The 27,901-nt window shown below is 38.4% G+C and overlaps 1 protein-coding gene across 1 annotated transcript; it reads left to right on the forward strand.

Moving 5' to 3' along the window:
• Positions 1-26,895, forward strand: DPYS (dihydropyrimidinase). Its single transcript, XM_065751956.1, has 10 exons — positions 1-323; positions 3,447-3,605; positions 5,326-5,505; positions 6,010-6,199; positions 10,783-10,939; positions 12,246-12,387; positions 12,896-13,038; positions 22,094-22,301; positions 24,482-24,593; positions 26,044-26,895. The coding sequence occupies exons 1-9, from the start codon at positions 69-71 to the stop codon at positions 24,554-24,556; spliced, it is 1,509 nt and encodes a 502-aa protein (XP_065608028.1). The 5' UTR covers positions 1-68; the 3' UTR covers positions 24,557-24,593; positions 26,044-26,895.
• The last annotated feature ends 1,006 nt before the right edge of the window (positions 26,896-27,901 follow it).

The following is a 27,901-nucleotide window of genomic DNA, read 5'->3' on the forward strand; positions in this document are numbered from 1 at the left end:
TGAAATACTTGCCTGAGCAACGAGCAGTTTTCTGAGTCGAATCCTCATTCCCTGTCTTGCAGCCTCCCATGCCAAAGCAGAGGCTTCTAATCAAGGGTGGAAGAGTTGTGAACGATGACCAGTCTGTGGAGGCTGACGTGTATGTGGATGAAGGAGTGGTGCAGCAAGTGGGACCAAACCTAAACCCCAAGCCTCCCAGTGGTCTCACCGTGCTGGATGCAACCAACAAGCTGGTGATCCCTGGAGGGATCGATACACACACGCACTTGCAGTTCCCTTTCATGGGGACCACATCAAAAGATGACTTCTATACAGGAACAAAGGTGGGTGTATGTGATTATGTATGTAACTATGCACTTATGCATTTCTTTGCGTGCATCTGGGCTTTCTCAGGAAGAGATGTGACTGATGAATATGCAATATTAATGTTAAGAGAGAGAAGATAGCTTTCCCAAGGAAAGGCAATTGTTGCTGTCCCTTGGTTCAGCCATTGAAGTAAGCAGTCTGGGTACCCAGAGTTGCAGTCTGCCAGCATGCTATCTGGGTTCCTTCAGAGGCTTTGCTGGCTACAGGTGGCAAGTGTTAAGAGTGGTCATTTACCCTGGCTGTCACCATGCTGAGTGCAGCTTACCTTGGAGTATGGGCTGCATGCTTTTCTGAGCAAAGGTTAACTAAAGCAACACTTCAACTCCCCCTGTGTGCTGGGAGCACTTTTGTGATCTTTCTCCTCTGTTAGCATGAAGGAATGCAAGTTTTTCATGTCATTCACTTCTGTTCTTACTGTCTCAGTGAAAGACCAGTTCAAAAGCACTTTCTGAAAAATACTTCTTTTCTCGCTTTTTGTACTTGGAGTTCTTACAATTTTTTTACCTGGTGTCGTTGTATTACTTGCATTAGCAGTGTATCAGTTTTTAGTGCTAACAGTGCATCATCTCTATACAGTAAAATACTCACACAGAGCTCCCTGAAATTTGTAACCTACTTAGTGCTTTGCTGGACAGGTTGAAACAGGTTGAACTATTGCCCTGTGAAGTGGCTGGTCTGTTAGGCAACATCCTCAGAGAGCCTGCTACATCCTGTCCATGAGAGATGGCTTCACTGTGATTCCCCAAAAAAAGAGGAAAGCAACAGTGAATCATTTCTAAAGAAATAAGTTTCACTGATGTTTTCTGATGTGAAAAAATTACAAGTTTGCCTCTTTAAGGTAGTTGAAATTAGTTAAATTAATGGTGGGACGCAGTAAGCACACAGCTGTTAAGAGTCTTTATTTGGCCCTGTTCTGTAACCAGAATTTTCATTTCTTTCTTGCCCCATGATGCCACTGACAGGAGAAATACAAATGACCTGTCTGTTACCTTTGAATTACTGTCATGTTTCTTCCAGTAACACTAACTACTCCCAACTCGAGACACATTTGCTTCCAGTTCTGCTGTTATTTGGAATGGAAATATTTTACACACAGCTTTAAGCACAAGAACTGTTGTTCTCTGTGTGCTTGGAAGTTACAGTGGCTTATTAAAAGAGATTGTAATTATTGTGCACAAGCCTGACAAAAATTATTTTGCCCATCACAGCAGATCTGTTCTGGTAGAACTGGAGGAATCTTATTATATGGGCCTCATAACACATTTTAGTTATCAAGATGGCTTCCACAAGCAGATCTTGGTCTCTACGCTACTTTTTATGATAAACTGATAGAAACACAGATCTCACAAAACAGGTTTTCTTGCTCAGTGCATTACAGGATTAGATTTCTGGAATATTTCATTTGTGTAATTTACAGTGCTCAAATATATACTTCAGTGATTGTTTTGTAGTTTTTAACTCTTTCTGCAGCAATCCCTTACTACTCATTGGAGATCACTTTTTGGAAGTATTTCCACTGATACTAAAGAGATCCAAAGATTCAGATTAGTTCCAACTCAGATACTTACACTATAAAATCTCAAATTAGGGAGGGAAAATTCTTTACTAACCTAAAATAAATAAATTGAATTTGCATTTAAGTTTATTAATAATTATTTGCACTGGAGGCAGTGGGCACGTAAGAACTGCAAAACACAGTCTGCATACAAGAAGAAGATGTCCAAATAGCACAGATCACATACACAGAACAGGATGTCCAGTTAGTCACTTCGGTGGCCAGCAGAAGGCTTTAGCTCCAGTCCAATGATCTGATGTCACAGAGTTAGATACTGTGGACCTTCTTGACCCAGGTCAAAGTGTGGAAAGTGTTCAGAGCTGTTTACTCAGGATCATCATCTTACGTGCATCTTGGCAGCAGAACTGTAGAGACGAAATTGTGTTCCAACTATTGCAAAACACGCAGCAATAATAAGCTAAGATTTAACCATTCTGTTGACTAAAAGATGGCATGGAATACTTCTCTTTACAGATGTTATGGGAGAAAAAGTCTTTGGTAGGAATTGTAGAACCTGTGGAATTTCAATACCTTCAAACTTACACATATTCTTTGATTAATCTCAGTTAACAAGTAAGATGTTTTGTTGAAAAAACAAAAAGAATGACAGTTTGAACATCTTTTCTTGGAGTTAAGTGTTCATCACTGATTCAAAATGGTGTCACTCTCTGAACTTCTTTTTGTTTGCAAAATATGCTGACATATTGCAATTTCAATTCTGATCGCTAAATGAAGCGAGTGATTTGAAATGCACAGAACACAACATCCTACTACCAAAAACATTCTTTACCTGCATGGCGACAAACCTCGTATTTTTTCTTAACTGAATAAAAATTAGAACTTTCCAAAGAAGGATCTGTGAACTTTAGTAAGGCAGAGTCAAACAAGCATCATTTGGAGAAAGAAGAAATGGGTTAATTTAGAAATAGAGTAATATAGCGTGAACTGTGTTTATTTTGACTTGAATAGCTTGTGTCTGTTATGCAGAGGGATGAGAGAATTTCTCTGCCTAATTTGAACGAGAACAGAAATTACAGCAAATAAATAACAATACTGGCAATTTCCAGTAGTCTAGGATTTGGTTTCTGGCAGTGACTGCTGATTCTTAGTTAAAAACCACTTTGAATCTTCTAAACGTATATAGAATATTTATTTAATAAACATCTCAACCTTTTCAGGAACATACTATGCAGTTTTTCTAAATTATACCTGTCCAATAACAAAAAAAAAATAATTAAAGAATACTTTTAAAATCCATCTAGTGTTAGACAGGAGTTGGGGGTTTTTAACACCGGACTTCTAAACAAAATGTTGTGGTATTTATTCCATTGTGTCTCTATCCCTTTTTGTTACACAGGCTTGTTTTTTCAACCAAGTAGACTCTGAGGATGCGTATCTCAAGTCAACTGGCCTCTTCATCTTCTTTCTCTGTGAGCCCATCCACTGGACAAGGAATCAGAGCACATAGGAGACACTGTGCATTATTTTTCTCACTGATTGCTAAATATAAATATTTTGTTTTCAGGCTGCTGTAGCAGGAGGCACCACTATGATCATTGACTTTGCCATTCCTCAGAAAGGCTGCTCCCTTATTGAAGCCTTTGATAAATGGAAGAACTGGGCAGACCCTAAAGTTTGCTGTGATTATGCACTGCATGTGGCTGTTACCTGGTGGAGTGACAAGGTACACACAACAGGCATTTTTTATTTCCATGAATCTGTCCACACCTACCTTGAACTAGGCCTCCGATGGAAAATGAACATTATGGTTTTTTGTGTACAAACTGCATTTGGGATAGTCCATACCCTTATAAAATATATGTATTTGGGGAAAAAAAAAAAGGTCTACATATAACTTACGTGCTTGGATAATATTGCATGAATTTGATGGCCAAGGAAGCAGGCTGTGCGAAGTCAAAGCCAGTCAGACCAGAGGGACAGGAATTGTTTACATAAGTTCTGCCTTTTCTGTCTGAACACTTAGTAATAGGCTGATAGTGATAGGACAAGAGGGATGGCTCTAAACCAGGACAGTGGAGTGTTAGGTTAGATATTAGGAGGAAGTTTTCCACTCAGAGTGTGGTGATGCACTGGAACAGGTTGCCCAGAGAGGTTGTGGATGCCCCATCCCTGGAGGCATTCAAGGCAAGGCTGGATGTGGCTCTGGGCAGATTGCTCCAGTGGTTGGTGACCCTGCCCACGGCAGCAGGGTTGAAACTACATGATCTTTGAGGTCCTTTTTAACCCAGGCTGTTCTGTGATTCTATGATTCCTGTTAAATCTTGGGGTAGAGATTGTTGTGGTGTATTAGTAAGGGCATATATGAAAAATATGACAATATTATTTGCAAAGAATTTTGCTCCTCAGTAACTGCAGTTATATAACCCTAAAGAAAAGCAGAATTGGAGCCAATAATTTCTAAAACATGATTATCTAGAAAACCTTTTTGGAGTGTAAATATGGGAGATTCATCATTGTTGTGTAACAGTCTGCTGATTGCCTGAAAGCTTTACCAAGGAAATGAACATTTCAGATGCTTGACATCTACCTGAGCATGACCCATGTTATACGAGACCACTTCGGATCCTTAGAGAATTTTCATCAGTACCTATACTAATTAAATTTCATTTTAAAATAAGATGCAGGAGTACTTCTAATTTTTATCTTTCTGAATGCATAAGCCATACCCTTCTCATTTGCTATCCACTCCTCAGGAGTCTTGATTTAAGTTTTACATTCTTCAGAGTTCCTTCCCTTAGTAGTAAAAATTAGTGAAAAAGAAGATAAATGAAAAAGGTATGTTAGCTTTTTACTTCCATATTCATACCAGAGTAGAGCCTTGTGTCGGACATTTGATTATTCCAGCTAAAGATATTGCTCCCACACAGAAGTCTTTCTTTGATTTTTTATTAATCTTTCACTTTTCATGGCCAGATCCAAACAGGTTATTAGAGAGAATAAAATAAAATGTTTTACTTTTTCAAAAGATGCCTATGGAAACTGTAATAACATCACAAATATACATGAATTACTGTCACCATCATTTTAGTGGGAAGGGAGAGCTCAAGTTAGTTAATGGATAGGTGTTATAAGTTGAATACACAGATGTTGGTATTTGAGTGTTTTCAACATAAAGTTTTCAGTGATATAAAATTTTACTTCACTGTCTATAAAAAATCCGTTTGAATATCTGCACTGCAGTGGGACTGTTTTGTGTACTTTGAGAAGCAGTTTCATGCAAGAGTAATAGTAATCAGTCTTTACATATGTAACTTGGGCTGTTTGAACTGAACACATTTTTGATGGGTGAGTAAAGCCTGGTTGTTGGTTCACACTTCCAATTTCTTTGTAGAAAGTTAAAATTCTATATTGCTGTTTTGTGAGAATTGCTAACTGCATTTCAGGTGAAGGAAGAAATGAAAAGTCTTGTTCAAAACAAAGGTGTCAATTCCTTCAAGATGTTTATGGCCTATAAGGATTTATACATGCTTAGTGATGCAGAATTGTATGCAGCTTTTTCGTACTGTAAGGAACTTGGAACAATCGCTCAAGTTCATGCAGAGAATGGGGAGCTGATTGCACAGGTAGGCATTCAACATTTTGTCCATAGAAATCGAGAATATAATTTGTTCTGTTATCTAAGCACTTCAGAGAAAAGCTTTTTTTCCCCTATTTAAATTCCAAGGAACTGAAGACTGAGATCCCAAAGGATATTTGTGTCAGGCCAAGATGTTGTAACCTGGAATACTGGGTTTGATATGGATAGGAAAAGAATGGCTCTGTCAGTGGGAGTTACGCTTGCAGTATAACATATGTACTTGCAATGTATTGGTTGATAAAGAATCAGTGAAAAGCCTACCATGAGCCCAGTTGAAGGGGAAACACTTGGCCAAATATTTATATGTCAGGTGTATGATGCCTGACCCTATGTAGCGCAGCAATAAATTATCTGAGAAAGAAAACACTGTAACTAACTTGTTTCTCCTCAAACTTCATGCAGTGGCTGGTGTAGGATCTATTTGTCTGGCTGCATGTTCATGACACCATGGTTTCACTTTAACTGACTCTTAACTATTTTTAATGTCCAGAACACAAAGAAGTTGCTGGCAATGGGGATAACTGGTCCTGAGGGTCACGCTTTGTCACACAGTGAAGATGTGGAAGCTGAAGCTACGCATAGAGCAATTGCCATAGCAAATACTGTAAACTGCCCCCTTTTTGTAGTCCATGTGATGAGTAAGTCTTCAGCAAGGATGATAACCAATGCACGAAATGAAGGTAAAAGTCCTAATTATTTTATGCTTGGCCACAGCACTGAAGGAAGTGTCATTAATGTCTTACTCTGCAGAGCTGCCTTAACACTAAAAGCGTGGGTGAACCCCTTGGAATGGGGTGTTTTAAACTCCCTTTTCTCAAGAGCAGCCTTTTTCTTCTTCATACTACATCTCCATGGTTGAAGTTCAGAATAGACCCTTTTGCTTTCTGAACAACTTGAACCAAAGAAGTAAGGAGCTAGGTGTGGCTGAATCCGCTCATTGTCCCAGACATGGTCACTCATTTATGTCCAAAGGAGTTATATGTGCACAATCATCTTAGTGAAGCTTATGTAGCTTACAGGTTATTAGTCACTTAGTGAGGATTTGTGGAGACAAGAATGTCTAGGAGTAAGGGATCTCTGCAGCAAGCATAACCTCGAGAGGTTTCACTACTCAAAGGGAGATGCTGTTGTGCAGGCAGCTGCTGTGCAAGGGCTCAACATGCTGCTCACTATCTATTGGATAAGATGATTAATTCATGTCATATTTGCATACTAACTATAGATATTAGTGTCTTCCAAATTTGGCTTGAGTCAAGACATTGACCAACACTGTGGTTAGATGGGCGCATTGTTCAAATTAACTATCTGTTATATTGTGTTATGTTTTCCACAAAACCACTTTGATCTGGAAGATGGAACAGTTGCATCCTCATGTCTGCAACTGATAGTTATCTACTTAAGTTGGATACAACCATCGCAACTGCTACTTGTGGTTATCATTTGAGTTGGGTTGGTCAGGTTGAGAGGTAAGGAGAGCATTCTGTGACCAGTCTGAGGCAATATATATGTTGCTATTCACTTCCATTGTGTTACAGTCTATAGCTGGCTGAACACAAACCACCTGTGTGCCCGGGTGACCAAGAAAGCCTTGTATCAGAAAAAGTACAGTCTTTTTTTTTCCTATACTGATCGTACCTGTACTCAGCCCTAGTGAGGCCGTATCTCAAGTACTGTGTTCAGTTTTGGGCCCATTACTACTGGAAAAACATTGAGGCCATGGAGCATGTCCAAAGAATGGCACTGAAGCTGGTGAAGGGTATATAGCACACGTGCTATGTGCTGAGGGAGCTGGGATTGTTTAGAGTGGAGATGAGAAGGCTTGGGGGAGTCTTTACTGCACTGCAACTACCGGAAAGGAGGTTATAGCAAGGTGGGGATCCACCTCTTCTCACAGGTGATTACCGATAGGATGAGAGGTAGTGGACTTAAGTTGTGCCAGGGAAGGTTCAGGTTGCATATTAGGAAAAAGTTGTTCTCAGAGAGAGTAATAAGACATTGGAACAGGCTGCCCAGCACAATGATGGAGTCACTGAGCCGCCATTCCTGGAGGATTTTCAAGAAAGAAGAAGCGGCACTTAGGGACATGGTTTCGTGGGCATGGTAGTGATGGATTGGGGATTGGACTACATGATGTTAAAGTGTTTTTCCAACCTTAATGACTATAGGATTCTGTACTCTTCAAGTCCGTGTGAGTCATTTAGGTGAGAAATTGTGCAACAGTGATGATGCCAGGTTTGTACAGATAGTGCTTTTATATGATGAGGACATGTATTTACTGGGCATTTAGAAGTTCAGGGTGATGTTGACTGTGTCCAAAAATCTCAATTCCCTCCAGAGAAGGGTTTCTTAGTTCATGCACTGCGAAGATTATCAACAGTTCTGGCCAGCCAGGGTAGTCTGATATTCTTGGCCATGTGTTGGGCAGACTAAAAGCAACCTGTAGGTTGTATGGATTAGGTTGTTTTATGTGCTCACCTGTAAGTTCATACAGAGCTGCCTGTGGAAGCACAGCACTGTGGGGACATCAGTTCAGTGGAAGAGGTAAGGCAGAGGCCCAGAATTTAAGTGTCTGGATTGCTATGGGTTATTTGTCCTTGTTATCTTTTCATCTGACCTAATATGAAATGCATACAGATCTGTGTTTCCTCTTTTATTGACTTCAGACATTATACTAGTGGCATGCATTGTTATCAAAATGCAGAGTTTGAGATCTTGGACAAAAATACAACCAAAATCACCGTGATATCAGTGTGCTAAAACATCTGAATGTTTATGTGGAATATGTATTGATTACAATTTCTAGTAAGACTTTTCTATAATTCAAGTTTATAAAAGAATCTTATCAGCATATTATTTAGTAGCACATTTTTTTACTATGCTATATTAGGTTTCTCCACTAGATGACAGTGGTGCTGGTGATGTGAATTCTATCCATCAGTGTACTGTTATTTGTACATTCATAAGAATAGGCATAACATTGACATTCATGTCAAAGTTAACTACAAGAAGAGGTAACAACAGTTAAAATACCCAGATCAAAGACAAAACAATGGCTGTGAACATAAAAGACCCAATAGAAGAGACATTTGTAACACACTAATCAAGTACAAAATACTATGTTGATAATAAATACTGTAAAATGTTGTCCTACATATATTGTAAGAATAGTATGCAGTGCCAATATGAGAAATGGCCTTATTGCAGCATGCTGCTTCAATGTGTAAAAAGAAGAAATTGGTACTACTTATGGTTATGATTGTGCAAATTGGATTTTATAGCTTCCTGTGTTCATACAATCATAATTGTCAAAATGCTTGCATTTATGCATCACAATATTCATAATTAATCTCTATTTTCATTGGAGTATTTATCTTAGGAAAAAGAAATCTAGTACTGATTAAGAAGTTTCTGAAGAGTACTAATGTACCACAAAGTTAAGGAGAACAGCTAAAGGTTTTAGAGAGACTGATGTGTATAAATTCCAGGTTGTTGTTAATTTCAGTAAGTAATGTCTTTCATTCCTCAACCATAAGTGATATTACAAAATGTAGAGTTCCAGACAAAATACTTAAATTCATGAAGCACTGTATAAATGATGTAAATAAAACTGGTAAAGAATTGCCAGAAGGTAGAGAGTGCCCTCAACTAGGCTCATATGAGACCATGTTTTTGATTTTGAAAATAAGATTTTTAAGAACAACTGCTTTCCGTCGTGATTTTTAGTCCAAAAAACTTATGATGGAGATAAGTGGGACTGGAAGCTTGGAATGCTCCAAGCCAAGGCCTCAGAATGGTTATGTCAGTTCAGCGTGCTGAGTTAGACGCAGCAAATTAATAATGCTTACAGGAAGTCTCTAGGTCATGGTAGAAGTTGAATTATTGTAGTCCTGAAATAAATGTACAGTCTTGAATCTTGTAGAAGTAACTGTAGAACTATAGGTTTTCATGCGGACTTCAAAAATGATACATGACTTCTTCACAAGTCTAGCACAGAAAGTTCAAGAAATGGCACTAGTGCAGTAGGAAGCATTTTGAGAAGAACTGAACTCCTCAGAAGCTACCTGTGCAAGTGTAGCAGCTTACAAAAGTACCAGAACTTAATGCACTGAGAGAAATTTGCAATTGTTTGCTTTGTTGTTTTCCAGTAGTAAAGGTGAATGCCTCAGTGACACACAGAACAGCAGAAAAAAAAAAGTACTATCAAGTAACAGAACAATGGCTATCTAAACTCTTGATGAGATAACGTAGAGATAGTTTTAATAAATATTGCCCCTCATCACTAGACTGAAATATAGGGTCCACAGCAAGGTAACTGTGAAGAGCAGGGGCAGCAGGAAGCTCTTGCCAGAATCCAGCAAAGGCTGCCTGTAACAAGCACCAAGCAGCCGTTGAGTGGGTGCATGAGGTCCCAGATCACTCTGATGTTTTGGAGACCATAATGGTTAATGGCATTATGTGCTATACCCACAGAGCAGCAACATGGCTGGACCAACTCCTAAAGGAGGAAAAATCTTGTTTCAGCTCCCATCTTCTAATGAGTTTCAAGCCCATGTTTCCTAGGAGGAAAAAATACTTAAAATATATTAGCTCTATCCAAAGGCTAACAGCTGGTTTAGATTGGGTTCCTCATATGAGAAATCCAGAATACTGTGCCTCACACAAATAAAGTTTGGAAAATGACTTTTAAAATTAAAGTATTTATGGTTTTTAATTTGGAAATGTTTTTATATTTTTAAAATTTATACCTGGTGCTCGTTTCTTCTTCCTAGTTAGCATGCTTGCCTTTATAGCCTGAAAATTAAAAATACCACCTTGCAAGGTCTGTTTGCTGTATATATTAAATCACACTGTTACATAGTCAATAATTTCAGAACATCAAACAGAGAGAAATATATGGATCTTGAACATAATTAATGCAACCCAGGATTGTGTTCCTTTCGAAATCTCAATCAACTGCCTAGAAAACAGTGTGTAAAACCCATTATAATATATCTGTCAACAATTTAATTAAAAAAGCTTTCCAAAGCAATGTTCTTATGAGAAAATATATTGGGAAATCACTAGCAGAATGCTCAAAGAAGAGATGCTGTGTTATAGCTAAGTTTAGCTTAGTTTATTGTCTCCTCCCACATATTGATGTTTAATTTGAAATATTCATTCAAACTCAAATCTATTACCCCCAAAAATTTATGAATCAGGGGAAATACAAGAAATGCAGTTTTATGTAACCTGTTAATGATACTATTGCTTTACATGCTTTTAGGAAAGGTGGTTTATGGGGAGCCTATTGCTGCTGGTCTTGGCACTGATGGTACCAACTACTGGAATGAAGACTGGGCTCATGCTGCAGCACATGTGATGTCACCTCCACTGAGACCAGATCCTTCTACTCCGGATTTCCTCATGAACTTACTGGCCAAGTAAGTAGTTGAACAAACACTGACAGCTGTTGCCCAAATATTCAGCAAATTCTGTCTGATTCCCTGGAGATCTTCTTAGTACAGAATAATCAGGAAGGAGAAATGGAAGGTGAAACAGTAGATAAAAAAAACAAAAACAAAAAAACTCACCTTTTTGTTACAGGAATTTGAAACTGCTCACGTTTTGTTTCTCTGAACTGTTGCGGCCTTCTGTCCTCACTTGATTTTAGCCAATAAGCCTTGCCTTGCTAATACTGCAGCAAAATGTGAAACAGGAGGACAGCAAAGCTGTATGTTGGTGGGAAATTTGAGAAAAGTTGTCACAATTAGAGATTCTGAGCTTTGCTATCAACCCATTTATTTTCGTTTGAAATTTGGATGCTATGTGAAAACTAGTTGGGTCACTGTTTTCTGAAAGCAGATATATATGTTCCCCTTCTGTCATCTGCTTCAGAAGGAATTAGGAACAGAAGTATTACCTAGAGAGGTTGTGGATGCCATATCCTCAAAGACATTCAAGGTCAGGCTGGACCAGGCTCTGAGCAGCCTGGTCTAGCTGTAGATGTCCCTGTTCATTGCAGGGGAGTTGGCTAGATGAGCTTTGAAGGTCCCTTCCAACTCAAATGCTTTTATGATCATCCTTCAGATACTGGCAGATAACAAAATGTGGCTGATGGTTGTGCAAGCCTGGGGTAACTTATAGGGAACAACATGGAGCTGTGTCAGGGGAGGGTTAGGGTGAGGATTAGGACAAGGTTCTTCACCAAGAGGGTTGTCAGGCACTGGAAGAGACCCTTCACAACAGTAGTCATGGCACCAAACTTGCCAGAGTTCAAGAAGCATTTAGAAATAGTGTTTGAATTTTGTATGGTCTTGCATGGAACCAGACGTTGAGCTTGATGGTCCTTGTGGGTCTCTCCAACTCAGGATACTCTATGATTCTTAGGATATGTGGAATGACAGTCCAAAATTGTTCTAAGGGGGGATGGAATCAAATCTCTTGCTCTGTGCAAAATGAGACAGTCCTCCATTTGTGGGACACCTGTGTCATATCCAAATATTCATATCCAAAAGTAAGAGTGCTTTTTTGGTCCCTAGTACTATCTGAGGACTTTCTGAAGAGAAACTGGCAGTCTCTGTGAAGATACTCTTGGAGGATGAGTCTAAAGACAGGCTTACAGGATATTTTCAGTTTTTCTTTGCAGGAAGGATGGTTGAATGTGTCTACCCAGCCTTGCAACAGATTTTCCTAGGCAGCACTGTCTGACACCTGCTCTGATTCATAATCTGCTTTGTTTCTCCATAGTGATGACCTGTCTGTGGTAGGGACTGACAACTGCACTTTTGACACATGCCAGAAAGCTCTGGGAAAGGATGATTTCACCAAAATCCCTAATGGACTGAATGGAGTGGAAGATAGGATGTCAGTAGTGTGGGAAAAAGGCGTTGTAAGTAAATCAAGGTGTCTGAACATGGAACTAATCGGCATCTCCAACAAAATACGTCTCAGTATAAACAGCTTCTCAGATTTATCAAAGGTGTTTATCGCAGGATATCTGATAACTCACCATTTTCAAAAAACAAGATACCTGTGAGATGTTATGTCTCCTGAGGAAACTGCTCAGCAGAACTACAGATTCAGAAGCCATCTAAGAAATGTGATTGCAGTTGACTTTGAACTATGTCCATAGCTTTAAATTTGTTTTTTGATTCCCTTTTATTATGATTTTAACTGACACAAAGTCATCATATTTCGTATTCTGTGAAAGTGCCTTTTAATATGTGCCTCAGAGACAAATAGTTATTTTTATTTTTTTTATACTTACAGTACATTGATATGATGCTGTGATTTTTGTAAAGATCTGTTACTCATCACAGCTTTTTCATCAGCAAATAATTTTTTACATTCTTTGTTTAAGAAAAACATTGGGTTTACTCTTGTGCACTCTCCTTCAGTACAGTGGAAAAATGGATGAAAACAGATTTGTAGCTGTTACCAGCACAAATGCAGCGAAGATCTTTAACCTTTACCCAAAGAAGGGGAGAATTGCTGTGGGCTCTGATGCAGACATTGTAATTTGGGATCCTGAAGCTACAAGGTATGTAAGGGAAGTTTTTTCCTTCCATCCAGCTCCCCTGCAGGAAAAAATATCTCAATCCATTTGTGTGCAGCAGTAAAACTCTGGGGAGAGATTATGGTGTTTTTTCAACTGTACTTTGTGTGAATTATTTACAGGTTATTTATTTCACTCCTACAATAGTGTATATAAGCAGAGATCCTTGATCTCTAGATTGCCTTAAAAAATCACCCAGATTGCTGACCAAGCACAAAAATAACAATATCCATACATTATACTACCAGGGCATGGTATCCTAAGAGTAAAAATAACCACTTTAGGATCTTAGAGTAACTGTTAAGTGCTTGAATATGTTTAGCTTCCTTCCACTACAAAAAGCAGGGAGGGAAGCCTGTGTTCCTGCAGAGTGACCCATTACAAGAGTGTGTTTTGAGCTTACAGCTATTTCAAACACATTCAGGGATGGTCAGAATCATTAGTATGGGGTTCTGACCTGCTAATGTCTCCTTTCTAGCTAGCAGAGTTGAATACAGCAGTAAAGCCATGAGTGAGCTTAGTTCTCAAGCTCAAGCTGTACGTGCTTATACTCTTATTTAAGGAATTTTTTTACTTTGTGCTCAGTAAGTCTGCTTGAGTAGAGCTTGTCACGCCAGCAACAGATGCACAAAAGGTATGCCAGTCTCTTGCCCTGTATGGATTGATGCCATGGTACATTTATGCTTCAAAGGACATCCATCGTCTTTCCTAGAGCCTCAACTCACACAGCACAGTCTGTGCTATACAGCTGATTCCTGTCTTCAGATCTATTCACACCAACACCCAAAACCTTAATCAAGCCACTGTAAGTATCTCAAGAATCTGTCAAGTGTTTCACTTGGCTCTTATACCCACCGTGGTATAAGAGCAATCTAAACTGCATGAAAATGGTTTGGGAGCAAGTTGGCAGAGACAGCTCACCTTTGAGAGTTGCTAATATCAGCTGAGATGTCCATGGGCTATCTGACCTCCAAGCAGGTCACCTTAAATCTGCAGGCACTAAACTGTAGAGTACCAAGTCTGACCATATTCAGCCATGCATATATCAGCAGCAGATCAGGAGCTATGCCAGGCTGGTGCTTTGGTGTCAGGCTTAGCTTCAGTAAGCAGTGTGAGTGTACACGCTGACCCTTCACTGAGCTAAAATCCATTCATTGATGTCAATCTAAGCAGTGAGTAAATACATATGAGAAAGCAATCACAAATCCTAGCTGAGCTTTGTGAGGTGCTGGACATTTTAACAACATGGCTAGCTTTCATCAAGATATCACAGTGTTTGGTGTTCCTAAAACTTCAGCTCTTGTACCTCAGAGATTGCAATAGATTTGCAGACTTTGTTTTTAAAAAAACAGAGTTGAAGATTCTCTGATTGTAAAGCAATCTCTGGAAACATAACTAGTTAAATATCAGGCTCAGAAAACAAATGGAGGTAAAAAGTCCAAACCTAGATTGACCTTTCATATACACAGTTTTATAGACCAATCTGTTTTTTGAATATCAGTCATTTCAAAATCCTCATGAGCAGCAAAACCATATAGAGTGAAAGGAAAGAAGGAAGCTGTATTTTAAGCTGCAGAGTTTGAGGACATGGAGCTTGCTATTCAGAAGTTCCACAAAAAGCTGTCAGTACCAGCAGAAGTTTCAGGAATGTCAATCTCAATCAGTACAGAGTCCTGCACCATGCTGGGTCAGAGAGATTTTGCTGCTGGGTATTGAATAGTTCATGTGTATTATGCCTTCTGGCATGTTGAGCAAGCATATTTTGGATCCTAACAATAAGCTTTTCCAGGACAGTGGAGCTATAAACTCTGATTTAAAAAAAAAAAAGGATTTGAAGGATTCTTTTTTAGAGCTCACTTCTGCTCTGCCTGAGGACAAATGAGAGTACAAGTAGAGTTCTGACATTGTTCTCAAGGTGCCCTGTCAGCACCTAAAATTATTTATCTTTTGCCTCCCAGACATTCCTTCTGCCTCTCTTCACTGTCCTGATAGTTCTCTTATAACTTTTGCCCACTGCAGCTTTGAAGGTACAGTTTTTCTTCAAATATTTTTTCAGAAATTAAACTTCATTTTCTTACTGAGCAAGCTAATTTTCAATTGAATCAACTCTTTTGTTTGATTCCTCCCCCAATCTGTACTTTTTCCATTGTTTATCCCTTTGGCTTTGCTGAGAACAAGACACTGTGTAAGTACAATCGTGTGAACTCTATGAGCAAGTATAAATAAGTCCAGTGCTCTTCTATTCATTTCACTATAAATCCTGAAGAGGGCACAAACAGCCAAGCAGAAAAAAAAAGGATCTAGCAAACGGTCTTCAACCATTTAAAATATTACACAGCCTGCTGTCTCCTATGATTTCGTTGCATCTGGATGTTAGTTTTTGATTTCACAATAGGCTTGTTCCTCTTTCTTGCAAATTCCTTCCTGTTTTGATGATAACTATTTTTCACATTTGTAAATCTAAATCTTTTAAGAAAGGAAAATATAATTTTACAGTTCTGGCCTGATGCTGTATTGCTGTTGTCTTAAACTGCTGGCTGATAGTAGTTCAGATAGTTAGGCAATTGCTGTGAGGAGCTGCTATGGTGTTACTACAGTCTGGCAGAGGATTGTGAAGTCATCCTGTATGAGAGTGAAGCTCTTCAAAATGCAAAATCTTAAATTCCTGCAAAATCAGCTGCCTTTTGCCTTCCACAACATTGCACAATAGCAAGATACTATCTGGGCATTCAGTACATTCCTTTTCAAGGTTGCAAAAGCCTGGTGAATTCAGTATGACAGCTTTGCAAGCTGGGAGCAGTTGCAATTCAAGGTTCCACTTCCAGCATTGTGCTGCTTTTGCTGAGGCTTTATTTACTGGGATCGTACACGGACTGGCCTATTTCTGCAGGGATTGCTGGTAATTTCTACAGAAAACATTGTGTGAACAATTACCAGATTTGTTGGTGTATTTCGAGGCTTCCAAACATTGGTTTTAGGGGGTCAACGTGAAAGCAAGCAGAAAGAAACACTTAAAATGTACAAACTGATTAGAAACTGCATTAGAAAAGATGGGTTGAGTTCTGCAAGGTTAGGTCTATTTCTTAGCTTCCCTATACCCACGTTATTTTTATAAGAAATTTTGAAGGGGCCAACTGGTTTATTGCAGTTATGTGCTACCAAACATCAATCACGTTGGGGCATCAATGCCCTCAGCATTCCCACGTACAGCCTGTGCACACAGGACTTCCTAGTGACAACTTCTGGAAAAACCTGTCAGCAATCTGGTGTCCTCTATGGCTGATACCTTTGCTATTTGGAAGTAAGCAAGAGTATAAAATCTCTAGGGCTTGTGTCAGAAATGCTCAGCAACAAATCTAAGTACTGTAGTACCCAGTTCAAATTGTGGAAAGAGCTGAGCATCCCCTGTAAAGAAGGTGCTAAATCTTGGAAAAGATATTCAGCTCCTGGATGTCAGTAGGGCTCGATTAACTAACTGCAGCCTGTCAGAGCCTCACAAATAAACCCTGGGTCAGGCCCTGCAGGCAAGATCAGAACAAAATTTGGAAACATCCATAGGTAGAAAAAAATCTCATGTGGGATTTTAACTGTCTAAGTCCAGATAAATTATCAAGCCACTTCGTTATAACAACATGCTGTCTGGCAAGCTTTCCTCACCATTGATTTCCCACTTATCTAGTACAGCCTGAAAGCTGGGTCACTTCTGAATGTAGATGTGGATTGTCAATGCAGGCAGCAGTCTCTCACCTCATCCTATTTGTTTCTGGAGTGGTCCTCAGGCGTGCTCAGAGAGCTGGCCTCAATGCCGAGTCCAGCAGGGACAGCTGCAGTGCTTGATGCACAGCTGCTGAAGGGGATGCCCAGGTAGTAGGGAATGTGGGAGTCCTGAGGTGGAGATGGAGGGAACAAAAGAACTTACTAGTTTTGTAACCTACCAACTCTGACACGACTAGAGGTTTCTAGCCCACATTTCCAGTGTTTGTCTTGACTTTCTGTCAAAAACCTGTGATCTCTGATCTAGGGAACATGGAGAAAGAATGGACAGGTACAAAGCAAAATACAGGAAATTCCACTGGAACCTGAAATGTAAGAAAGGATTTATTTTTATTTATTTATTTATTTTGCTGTGAGAGTGGTCAGATTCTTTGCCAGTAGAGATTTTGAAGTTCGCGTCCTTTGAGATACTCAAAGCATGACTGGGCACAGCCCTGAACAACTTGCTTTGGCTGACCCTGCACAGTGCATGGCAGACAATGATCCCTGGAGATGCTTTCCAACTGCAGTGATTCTGTGGTTCTATGAACTGTAACAAAATAAGCCTCTATGAGAGAGCAAGATGTATGTTTCCCTAGTAACTTGCTGTCTCACCAGATGTCAACTGCTCTCTTTAGTGAACTGAATCTTACCAAGAAACAAAAGATCATTTCTCATTTTCTCCTCATATAAGCTTGTCTTTTTCTCTTCAGGAATCATGTCCAGGTCTTTAGTCACTGAATAGATTTATTTCATTTTCATATTCACCTTTCTATCCTTTCCTGCAAGCTTCATTTCTCACACTTGTTTCTCTCCTGCCTATCATGCAGTTTGACAGTTTCTACTTCCATCCCATATCAACTTGCAGTGATTAACAGGAACAGAATGATGGTACTGTTGACAAATGAGTTGTTTACCATAATCAGAAAAATAATTTTGTTGTCATTCTCTGCCCATCTTAAAATGGTGCATCTTAGGAGATACGAATGTGTAAAATAAAGATCCTGTCCCTCAGATATGCCACTGTGATGAAGAGCTCTTAAATCACTTACTTCCTATTCCTTTATGCAACTCTATTTTATCCACAAATCCTCACTTCCTAAAACTACTGAAAGACGGTGCATGTTCAGACATATTTGTAAGCAGCTTGGGATACAACTTTACTAACTGTTGCCTGCATAAGTTTGTATGTGCAGCTGTAATGATTACTTAATATAAAACAGGTCATCAGCTTTTTTAGTCCTCATAGATTTCTCCTTTTTCCGCTGTTTACTTATTTCCTTTTCTTTGTAGTAAAACTGTCTCCTCGACAGCCCAGTTTACTTATTTTTATATATGAGTAGTGCCTCTGGACAGCACAGGAAGGTGAACCAGAAATGTATTTTTGACTGGATTTTGGGAAAGGAAGTTAACAATATGGTACATGTGAAGGTAGCTGAAGTTGTAACAAGTTGTAGAGCCTGGTATTAGCCTCAGCAAGCTGTAGTTTCTCACCTGCCCTCAGCTCTGAAAAGTTTAAAGATTGCGATCACTCAGAGAAGTTGCTTACATGTCAAATACGTCCTTTAATATCAGTCGTTCTTCTATAGAAGTTGTAGGAACAGTGGTTTTCTCTTCAGAAATGGACTCAGATCATTTTAGCTGCCTTTATTACTATGTTTTCACTTAAGTAATTATAAAATCTGTGTCCCCCCACTCTGATGAGGTGTTCAACAGCTATTCTTGCCTAAGGGCTGTTGGCTACAGAATTTAGAGTATTTAAATTATTAAATTAAATTATAGAGTATTTAAATAAAACTGCGTGAAGTATGCATCCAGTTTCCACTGAAAGATTTACATTCTTCAGATTCTGATGCTCCCTCTTGAAAACTACATAGATAAAATCCTCACATCAGTCAAAGTTTACGTCCTCGAGCTCACTCTAGTCTAGTAGATCCACCTTTACTGGGCTGATGTAACTTTGTTTCCTATGCGTTACGAGGTATAAAAGATTACCCTAATGTCATGCTTGCTTCCCTTCACCTGGGTGCCCTTCCTGCTTGGCTGAGACTCACTGTTCAGTACTTCAAGCTCTTCACAAGGGCTTAGACATGTTTGTGATACTCATGGATTGTGTTTGACTTGACTTGCAATCTAGTAACCCTAACTTTTCACAAAGCTTCAGGGTTTAGGCAGTACATAGCTTTTGGGTTGACTGCCTGTACTCTCTGGAGTTTCAAACTGCAGCTTTACAACCTTTTCACACCGGAGTATTAGTCGAATCTGATGCTATTTTCTAAGTTTCAAGCTTCTGTTTCTAGTTGATTTAGATACAGTATTCTAGGAATGGCTGTAAAGCCCTTCTTCACATAGAACATAAATAAGTACAAGGTTACTAGAATTGCCTTGCACAGAGAAAGTCTGCAAATTGTTTATAAAAGAATTGCTTTTTGACTATAAATTGGTTGGATAGATTGCACTGGACTGAAAAAGAAGGACAGTCTCAGAAGTCTTCCTCTTTGGTTCTTGAGGAATATAATTTTTTTTTTTATTTGATTGCCTGAAATCTCTTTGCAATGCAGATGTATCAAAAACAGCTGGAGTGAATTACATGAAAACACTGATACAAGTAGGAAAAAAATCCAGATCCTGATGTCTTTGCATTCTTCATAAAGAATATTATTTGAAATCTTGAAGTAATCATTCTGATCTCTGTTTCAATTTGAGGAAAGGTTATTTGGAACGTGAACCTCTGTAATTTATAGAAAGAACTAGAGAATTTTATGAAATTGATAAAAAATTGACATTCAAATTTTTGAAACCTAGACTTAGAATCTGCTTTCTCACACTGAGCAGTGCCTTATATATTGAACATCACTTAGGATGATGTTGGAGGTGACCATTACCTTTGACTTCATTATGATGTCAGTCTACTTTCTCAAATTATTTATTATTTCAGATATTCTTGCTATTAACTGAGGAACAATATCATTCAATTTCAAAGCAAATACTAGAATTTCACCAAGCTTTCCAGCAAGATGCTTGTTACTAAAATGGCTGATATAGCAGTGAGCAGTGTGTTGCATAAGGTGTTTGAGATGTGAGCTCCAGATCCAAGCATACTGTCATTGTTTTAATTCATTGCTGACTTCCTACCTGAAACTTTCACTTCCATTAAAAACCTAAGCATAGATGAATTCTGATGAACACCATCAGGGAGACTGCACTTAACCTTCAGAAAGGGTAGCATGATCAAAGTCTTGTTTCAATAGAAGAATTTTAACTTAGTTCTATACAAGTTTGTTTCTGAGATAATCTCTGAGAAATCTATTTTCTCATATTGCAGGTTTTACGTGTATGAATGGTTGTTTCTTTCAAATGCAATAACTTGTATTAGTTTTCTATCTTTTTATGAATTATATACTTGCCTTTGAGGCATGTTTACTTCCAGTGCTCTAGCACATTTAAACAGCTTGTTTCTTGAAATGAAGGATCTTGCTTATTTTTCTGAACATTTGCTCGAAGTACTTTTTCCATTTTTCTTTTTATGTCCTAGCACTTATCTTCAAATAGACATGAGGTATGCCCAGAGAATGCTAAAGATAATTATATTATAGTAGTTCTTACTTACTGTTCTAGCAATTGGACCCATAAGCGTAATGCAATAAGCCAGAGGAAAATGTTCACCAGCTCTTTGCAGGGCTGTTATAACATCCATTGATGAACTCTTTTAACAAGTATTCATAGGATTGGTGAATACAAGAGACATCTGACTACTATTGGTTGCTCTTTCCACTGTGATTTTACAAGGTGATTCCTACTCTAGGGGGAATGCAGGAATGCGTAATTTTAATGTCCAAGCTATGCTGGGTAAGGAGGAGTTTTTTATTCCTTTGGACAGATTGGCCATAGAGAATATTTTTATACATACAACATTTGAAAAGTCAGTTGCACCTGAAAGTTTAATATAGCCCTAAGTAGAACAAATTTCTTTTAGTTCAATAGAATATGAAAGGCAAAATATGTATCTTTTCAATATATATTTTTTACTATTTATAAGTAATCATCTAGAATATTCAATATTTGATTACCTTTGAAAATTGTTGTACTTCAAGAAAGATATTTTGTTATTATTTTCTTATTTTGATAAAGATGTTAATTTCTTTAATAATTCTTCCCTAAATAGATTAATATTTTGATCTAGTCACATATCATGTAAGTTTTTACTTTGAAAATTATCTTGCAAAAGATGCAATGTCTGAGATAGTGATAGTGCTACATGTTCATCACAGGTTTTATTTATACACTCATTACGGAAAATTCTGACTGCTCAACAGAATACATCCTTCCTTTCAGAAATTACAGATTGCAATACAAATATAAACTCTCTAAATTAAAAATAAATAAATACATATTATGGTAAACAGCTAATAAAATAGTTTATTGAATTTCAAAATCTTGTGACAAGTTTTATACGCAGTAGATAGTGAGTAGCTTAGTAGATAAGATAGCAAAGGAAGTATGTACAGCCTGCACTTCCAAATAGCTACATTGGCTCTGAGTCTGACTTTCATGTAGCCAGTTAGGGTTAGAGAAATTTGCTAGAAAAATTATTGAAGGTAAAGAATGTGGTCTATGCATAAACAAAGCAATAATACTGTAGCACAAATTAATATGGTTGTGGTCTAATGTTATATTTGCTTAGTGCCCTTGAAGAAAAGATATGTAGGAGTGTGATTATTATTTGACAGCATAGAGATATTTAGGCTGTGTGTCACTGGATCAATCCAATTCATGTTAGGAGCTACCAGAATTCATTACCATCTACTGAATTTCCAGTGAAATAGTCTTTGCTTTGTTTGTGAGTCTCAGCCTTTGAAACACTACAACCATACCTTTCAAACTTTAAATTGGAAGTCATTGTAGCTAAGAGGTCAGAGCTTTTTCTGACCTTACTGTGCATAGAAATTTCCTTGATAAGGCAGAATTCAATCATTCAATCATGTTATCCAAATAAAATATTACAACCTGTTGTCAGTTTTTTTTGCTAATCTCTTTCCAGTGGAAAATTTTGTATTTCAAGGCTGCAAAGTTATGTCCTTTTGACTCCCTCTTTATTCTTTTGAAATGCAATTACTGTTCAATGAAATGTTAATGCTCTATTCTATTTTTACAGCTATTTCATGATGTACTCTCCAATGTCACAGCTTAATAATGCTGCTAAATCTTCTTCGTCTATCAATTTCTTACAATTTCGTAATGCAAGGGTCGTAGCAATTATTGTGGTTGTTTTGTTTTGTAAACCCAGGACAATATCAGCAAAGACACATCACCAGGCCAACAACTTCAATGTGTTTGAAGGAATGGTCTGTCACGGAGTCCCAGTTGCGACAATTTCAAGAGGCAAAGTGGTTTATCATGATGGAGTTTTCAATGTCACAGCAGGACAAGGCAAATACGTCTCTCGTCCACCATTCTCTCCATATGTCTATGAACGAGTCAAGCAGCGGGAGGAGGTTAATTAAAATAATAAATCTCTGTAATGCTTTCTAGAACATGAGGATAACTAGCTCTTGGGAACAGAGGTTTGGGGATTCAATGGCAGTTTCGCTTCCTAATCAAAATCCGTCGAGGTGGGAGGAAATTAAACTAAGGAATCAATATTTATTGTTCTTCATATTACAGAGAAATATCACAGATTAATTCCTGCTCTCAGAATAGCCTGTATATCTTGTAGACAAAGTCTAGGTACTTTTTAAAATAAGTCCTACCTGCAGTAAAATTGGCCAAAATATTTTACACGTGGGCAGTCTGACTACTTGCCAGATTTCACCACTGTTTTCACTGAAAATCAGGAAGGCTCAGTATTATACTCAGGAATAGAACTTATACTGGAGGAAGAGCTCAGATGTTTAGAGTTAAGCCCTGTAGAATACTGAACACTTGTCTCTGTTCCAGCAAGAATGTGTTAAAATCTGAACATACAAAGCACACTGCTGGACCAAACTTACTGCTCAAACTCTTGTTCTGTCTTTTTTTTTTTTTTTTTTTTAGAAAAAAAAATCAAAATAAACACAGATTGACTTTTCAGTGCCTCTGCCATGCAGGCATTCATGAAAGAATATTTCTGAGGGCTTAATGTTACTTATTATGGATAAGATTTTCAAAATCACCCAGACTAAAATGCTTGAAAATCACAACCTAAATTATTAGAATTCACTGCAGGATCTAAAAGTTAAATTAGACCAACATCAGTGTGAGAGCTGACTCTTTGAAATGTATCCAAGGTGATTCTGTACATTACATCCAACTGTTGTCTTGTTGGACTGTGAAAGACTCATGAAAATCATTGGGGTTTTCCTTCAAACACCACACATTCCCAGGAGCTGTTGGTCTGTGTGCTAGCTGATACATGTAAAACACTTCAGCGGATAGGCAGAGAAACCCCTTCATAAGCACACAGTTTTTCTCTGGAAACTAGGAATGGTAAATAGGCGATACACGTTTGGGTTTTCTGAGCATCTTTTGGATATGTATCATTACACAAAGTTCTGTGTGCCTGTGAGTCTGTTTAGTCCACTGGACATTGAAGATGTTTGGTATTTTGTCAATGAGAGCTGCGAATGATTATTGCACTTCCTTTGTTGTGCAGTGTTAGTCCCTTAAGCTTTCAATGCAATAAAAATGCCATGTAATGGCAATAGAAGCTAGCCATTGAAACCAGTTTTGTACTGGCATTACACTAGAAAAGACTTAGGGCATTCCTTTTCAAGTAGTAGAACTAAATGATACTTCCTCCCCCCAGCGTAGCAGACTATTAGTGAACCCAGATCCTGGCATCTCTGGTAAAGCCTGATATCCCATGTGAGAGGAAGACCAGTATCAAAGCTAAATTAAAATTTATGAGAAATTTGGCAATCATAGAATTCTAAGACTTCAGTGAATATTGTGGTTTCTATTTCCCATCAAAGCTTGGGAGAATTTTTCCTTAACTAAAGCAGCCAGTTCTTTAGTTAAGCAAATTACTTCAGAAGTGATTTTTCAGTCAGCTCAACATCCTGTGTAGTCAGCATCTTGGGGTGGTGGATAGTCGACAGCCACACAGGGCAGGCTTTCCTTCCTTGATGTTCACTTAATTCTTATATGTATTGAGAGCATCACTGGGAAATGTGGCCATAGTAATGAAGGACAAGTTTACATTGTGAATGGGAAATGAGTCAGCTCTTCTGGAGAGCTGTATGTCTTCTCTCCTTGAGATATCCTGAACTCAATGAAGAAATATTATATGTATATACAGAAACAACCAAATACTGCAGATTAGTTGATTTATGACCATCTTGATTATTTATATGCCACAATCTCTGGGATTTTTCCATTCTGAGATCTGTTCAGATTATGTAAGGGAGAAGCACTGATAAAATGAGGTGGAACATGATCAGTTGCTTGTTAGAAAAAAGGTTTTAGAGTTGCTTTGTTACAGTACTGAACAGATTGAACAACTTCCTGATGAAAGCTGAGAACTGAACAATTTAATCCCAGTGTAAGGGAACTTTTCAAGAGAGGAGTTTGATGAAATGATTGGATAGAATAACATAGAAAGCAGCTGGGCTATCTCAGGACTGCTATTCTCATTATGTAGAGTTAGTTAGCGACTGCAAGGAGAAGAAAAATAATACTTTGAAATGCTTTATTGCAGGTCTGTCAGCCATTTGCTGTTAAGAGAGCACCATATGCAGGTGTGGTCTCAGCAACACCCATGACACCAAGATAATAGCTGCGTTCCTCAGGTTTGCTTCTTCCAGGTAACTGTCTATCTTGATTAGTGAAAACTGTTTTACTTAATTCTTCCCTGGAATTTCAAGAAAAATGTTGCAGGCTTTCAGGCAAGAGACAGGCTTGTCTAAAATAAGCCCTCTTGGAAGAAAGAGTTGTCTTGGTATCTTTGAATTTGATGAAAATGAGTGGCAACTCATGTCCTCTTTCTGACTGGAGTTTAATTTTAAAACTTGTGATGAGAAAAGTGAATGGAGTTTGATCATGAAACTGAGAGTCGATTGTCAAGTCCCATTGAAAAGCTGAGCTCAGTTAGGACATCCCTTTTCACCCACCAGACGTATAAAGTATAAATGTTAGGCTTGCAAATTTACAGGAAATCCAGAAGCAGCTTGTTGTAAAAAATCAAAATTTCTAGCGTTCCTTTCTTATGCACAATAAATTTCCATCAGCTGAACTGTTTGGATTAAGCTGTATTGAAAGGACAGTATCTGTTTTTGTGCAGTCAAGGCCAGCTGTGGTCTGATGGATGGCTGAGCTCCTATTAAGCTCAGTGCTGCTAACAGTGTACGTAGTAACACCCAGCATCTCTCCACCAGTGTCCACAGTACACAGCCTGGTTATTGACATTCCCTGAACTGGGTAAGCTCTGATCTTTTTGTGAGTTGATTTACTTGCTAAGCCAATAGAAAACAGCTTTGTTTTTCTGGGTTAGTTCTCTGTTGGCTTAGTGAACTGAACCTAACAAGGATGAGGGCTATGCTACATGTGGGTGGGATAAGGCCAGTAGTGAGGAAGGCTCAGTAAGAACATCTTGCACTTTAACTATTTACAAGCTGCAGAAATGCTTCAGGATATAACGAAACAACTAGGTAAGTCTTCTAGACAGCACATCTGGGACATGATGTGGCCATACACCAAGTACAGTTGAAATGTTTGTCTGCTACAGTAAGGGGTTGCTTAATATGGGTCAGGGGTATAGTGAGAGGCAGCAAGCATGACAAAGTACAAGCTGAGCTTTTGGGTATGTATGAATACCAACAGTGAGGTAGCTACCATGAGAAATGATTTCCCAATAGATGGATGTAAAGCCCCAGTTCTCACATTGCATAAAATGGGTTTCTTCTTGGTGCTAATTAATGTGAGGGCAGAAACAAACCCACAGTGGTGGGAGGGCTAAATTAGCTTTTCCACATTTTATTGTATTATTATTTTAAAGTTCCCTCAGAGGAAAGCTTGTCTAGAGGATCAGTAGCAGAAAGAGAGTGCAGTATGCTATTTGTTTTCTTCTGTCATAAGAGAGAAAGCTTTTGTAATAGAGATGAGTAAAGGCTAAAGCTGCAATAGAGTGAGGGAGAAATAATCATTTTTTTCCTAGCTCCTAGCACTCATTCTCCATTATTGCCTTTCTGAGTAACAAATTACAAAGAGATTTTCTTTTGAAAGATTACATCATATTGTCTTTTTCTTCTCTGTAGATAAAAGCAGATGAAAATGACCCTGATGCCTCCACCAAAGCAGTGCACATCAGCTTCTCAAGAGCCACTGCGAAGCAACAGTAACCAATAAACATTACACTGCACTTCCTGCATGAAAGTTGTCTTGCAATCTCTGTTTAAAAGAAACCTTATTAGTAGAGCTTGAAAATTCTTTTTAGAAAATGACATAATACTAAAATATTAATTACAGTTTTAATATGGCAGCAGGTCTGTAGGTTCTTAAATGTGGTAAATTTGGGGGCAGTGTATTTCTTAACATTTATCTTTAGAGGATGTCTGTTAACCTATAAAGTAAAAGCAATGAACAGTAGCCTTCAAACACATTGCTTACATTGTCATGTCACAGCGTATGAATCCTAATTCTCTTATCCACGTATTAGAAAGATGTCTGTATTTAAGGATGCAAGGAATTCTCATACCAGATACTGGAGCTGATTCTTCTCTTTCCCTTCCTGAAAGGGATCAGGTACAGAAAAATACTGATTCAGGGAACTGTCACTATTTTAGAGCTGCTGCTACGTCTCCCTCCCCTGGTCTTTAATGTGGATTTGGATCCTGCCAGTTACACAGCTGAGTGTTTATTGGCATGATTAAGTATTTTCTATTATAACCTATGGAAACCTATGCTAACTATGTTGCTGAACTCATTTACAGTACTGATTCTGGCTTTATAGGGGGACACAGACCCTCTAAGTCAAAGGCTTATGAACCAAGGCTATTGGGGCCAGAAATTTTGAAAATTATTTTACAGAACATGTGAAGTTTCCCTCAATGTAAATAATACAAATTGTGTGGTATTCTGTTCATTTGTTTTCTAGGATAGGGTTCTTGCACTAAAAAATACATTCTCACTTGTTAAATGTATTTGACTTCCCCTCTGAGAAATAACTGTATTCCAAGAAGCGTGAACATGTTCCTACATCTTGGCAGGTTTTGCTTCAGAAATCTAGAATTCTCTTTAAAATTACATTTTGACGTGCAATAGCCCTTCTATTTTTAAGCAGCAGAAATATTTAAGAGAGAAATGAGGCCAACCTGCATAGAGATTTTATTGTCCTGTATGTAGGAGCACTATAACCTGTACTTCCATGTGAGCCATAAGCCAAACAAGCACATGGGGACATCCATCTTTGTAAGACAGGCTCAGAAAGCTTATGATAATTACTGTTCTTTTAAATTTGACAGTGGAAGACAGTCTTGTATTTTCTGCTACATCCATAGGCATATGATGACGCATGCTTGTAGAAGAAACAAACTGTAATGCATTGGTAGTTCTGTCTCTAAACAGCAAAGGAGACTTTGTAAGGTGATGGAGGTTAATTATGGGGATGTTTAGGAAGAGCTAGTACAGGCTCCCAGCTCTCAAGCTCTCTTTGACAGAATGGCAGAACCAGGCATCTAGTACTATCACAGTGACTATTACAATGTAGTGAAATTCACTGTTCTATGTAGACTTCTGCAGTTCAGTGATCTGTATCTGAGTTTATTATCTAATCTCTTTGTAAACAGCAAAGAGAAAGAGGTCCTTTGCTGTTCATTTCCACAGCAGGATCTAAAACAGGCTAGACAAACTAGTCCAGATCTGTTCCCCCTTGGGATGAGATGAATGGTTTTCTTGCGCTGCCATTCCACTTCTGACAGGGAGAATGCAGTATGCCTGATTTGGGTGCACCTTGCAGCCACCTTCCACCCAGCCCATCTTTCCCTTCCAGAACCAGAACTTTCTGGTAATACGGATGCCTGTCTTATGTTTTGTCTCACCAAGAGTGTGTGTCCATCTTTTTTAATTAATCTTTTGCTACCTTGGAAGAAGAGCAGAAATTTGAGAGGAGTGGGGGAAAAAA

The sequence above is a fragment of the Cyrtonyx montezumae genome, unplaced genomic scaffold (assembly GCF_038088225.1).
Source record: "Cyrtonyx montezumae isolate F1298 unplaced genomic scaffold, pur_monq_1.0 scaffold_8, whole genome shotgun sequence".
Lineage (NCBI taxonomy): Eukaryota > Metazoa > Chordata > Aves > Galliformes > Odontophoridae > Cyrtonyx > Cyrtonyx montezumae.

What these genes read in the sequence shown, in the direction of transcription:
- DPYS (XM_065751956.1), top strand. Translation starts at nt 69, where the DNA reads ATGCCAAAGCAGAGGCTTCTAATCAAGGGTGGAAGAGTTGTGAACGAT. An exon ending in AACCAATGCACGAAATGAAG is followed by an intron (nt 6,200 to 10,782) that starts GTAAAAGTCCTA and finishes ACATGCTTTTAG; the next exon opens with GAAAGGTGGTTTATGGGGAG. An exon ending in GAGTCAAGCAGCGGGAGGAG is followed by an intron (nt 22,302 to 24,481) that starts GTTAATTAAAAT and finishes GCTTTATTGCAG; the next exon opens with GTCTGTCAGCCATTTGCTGT.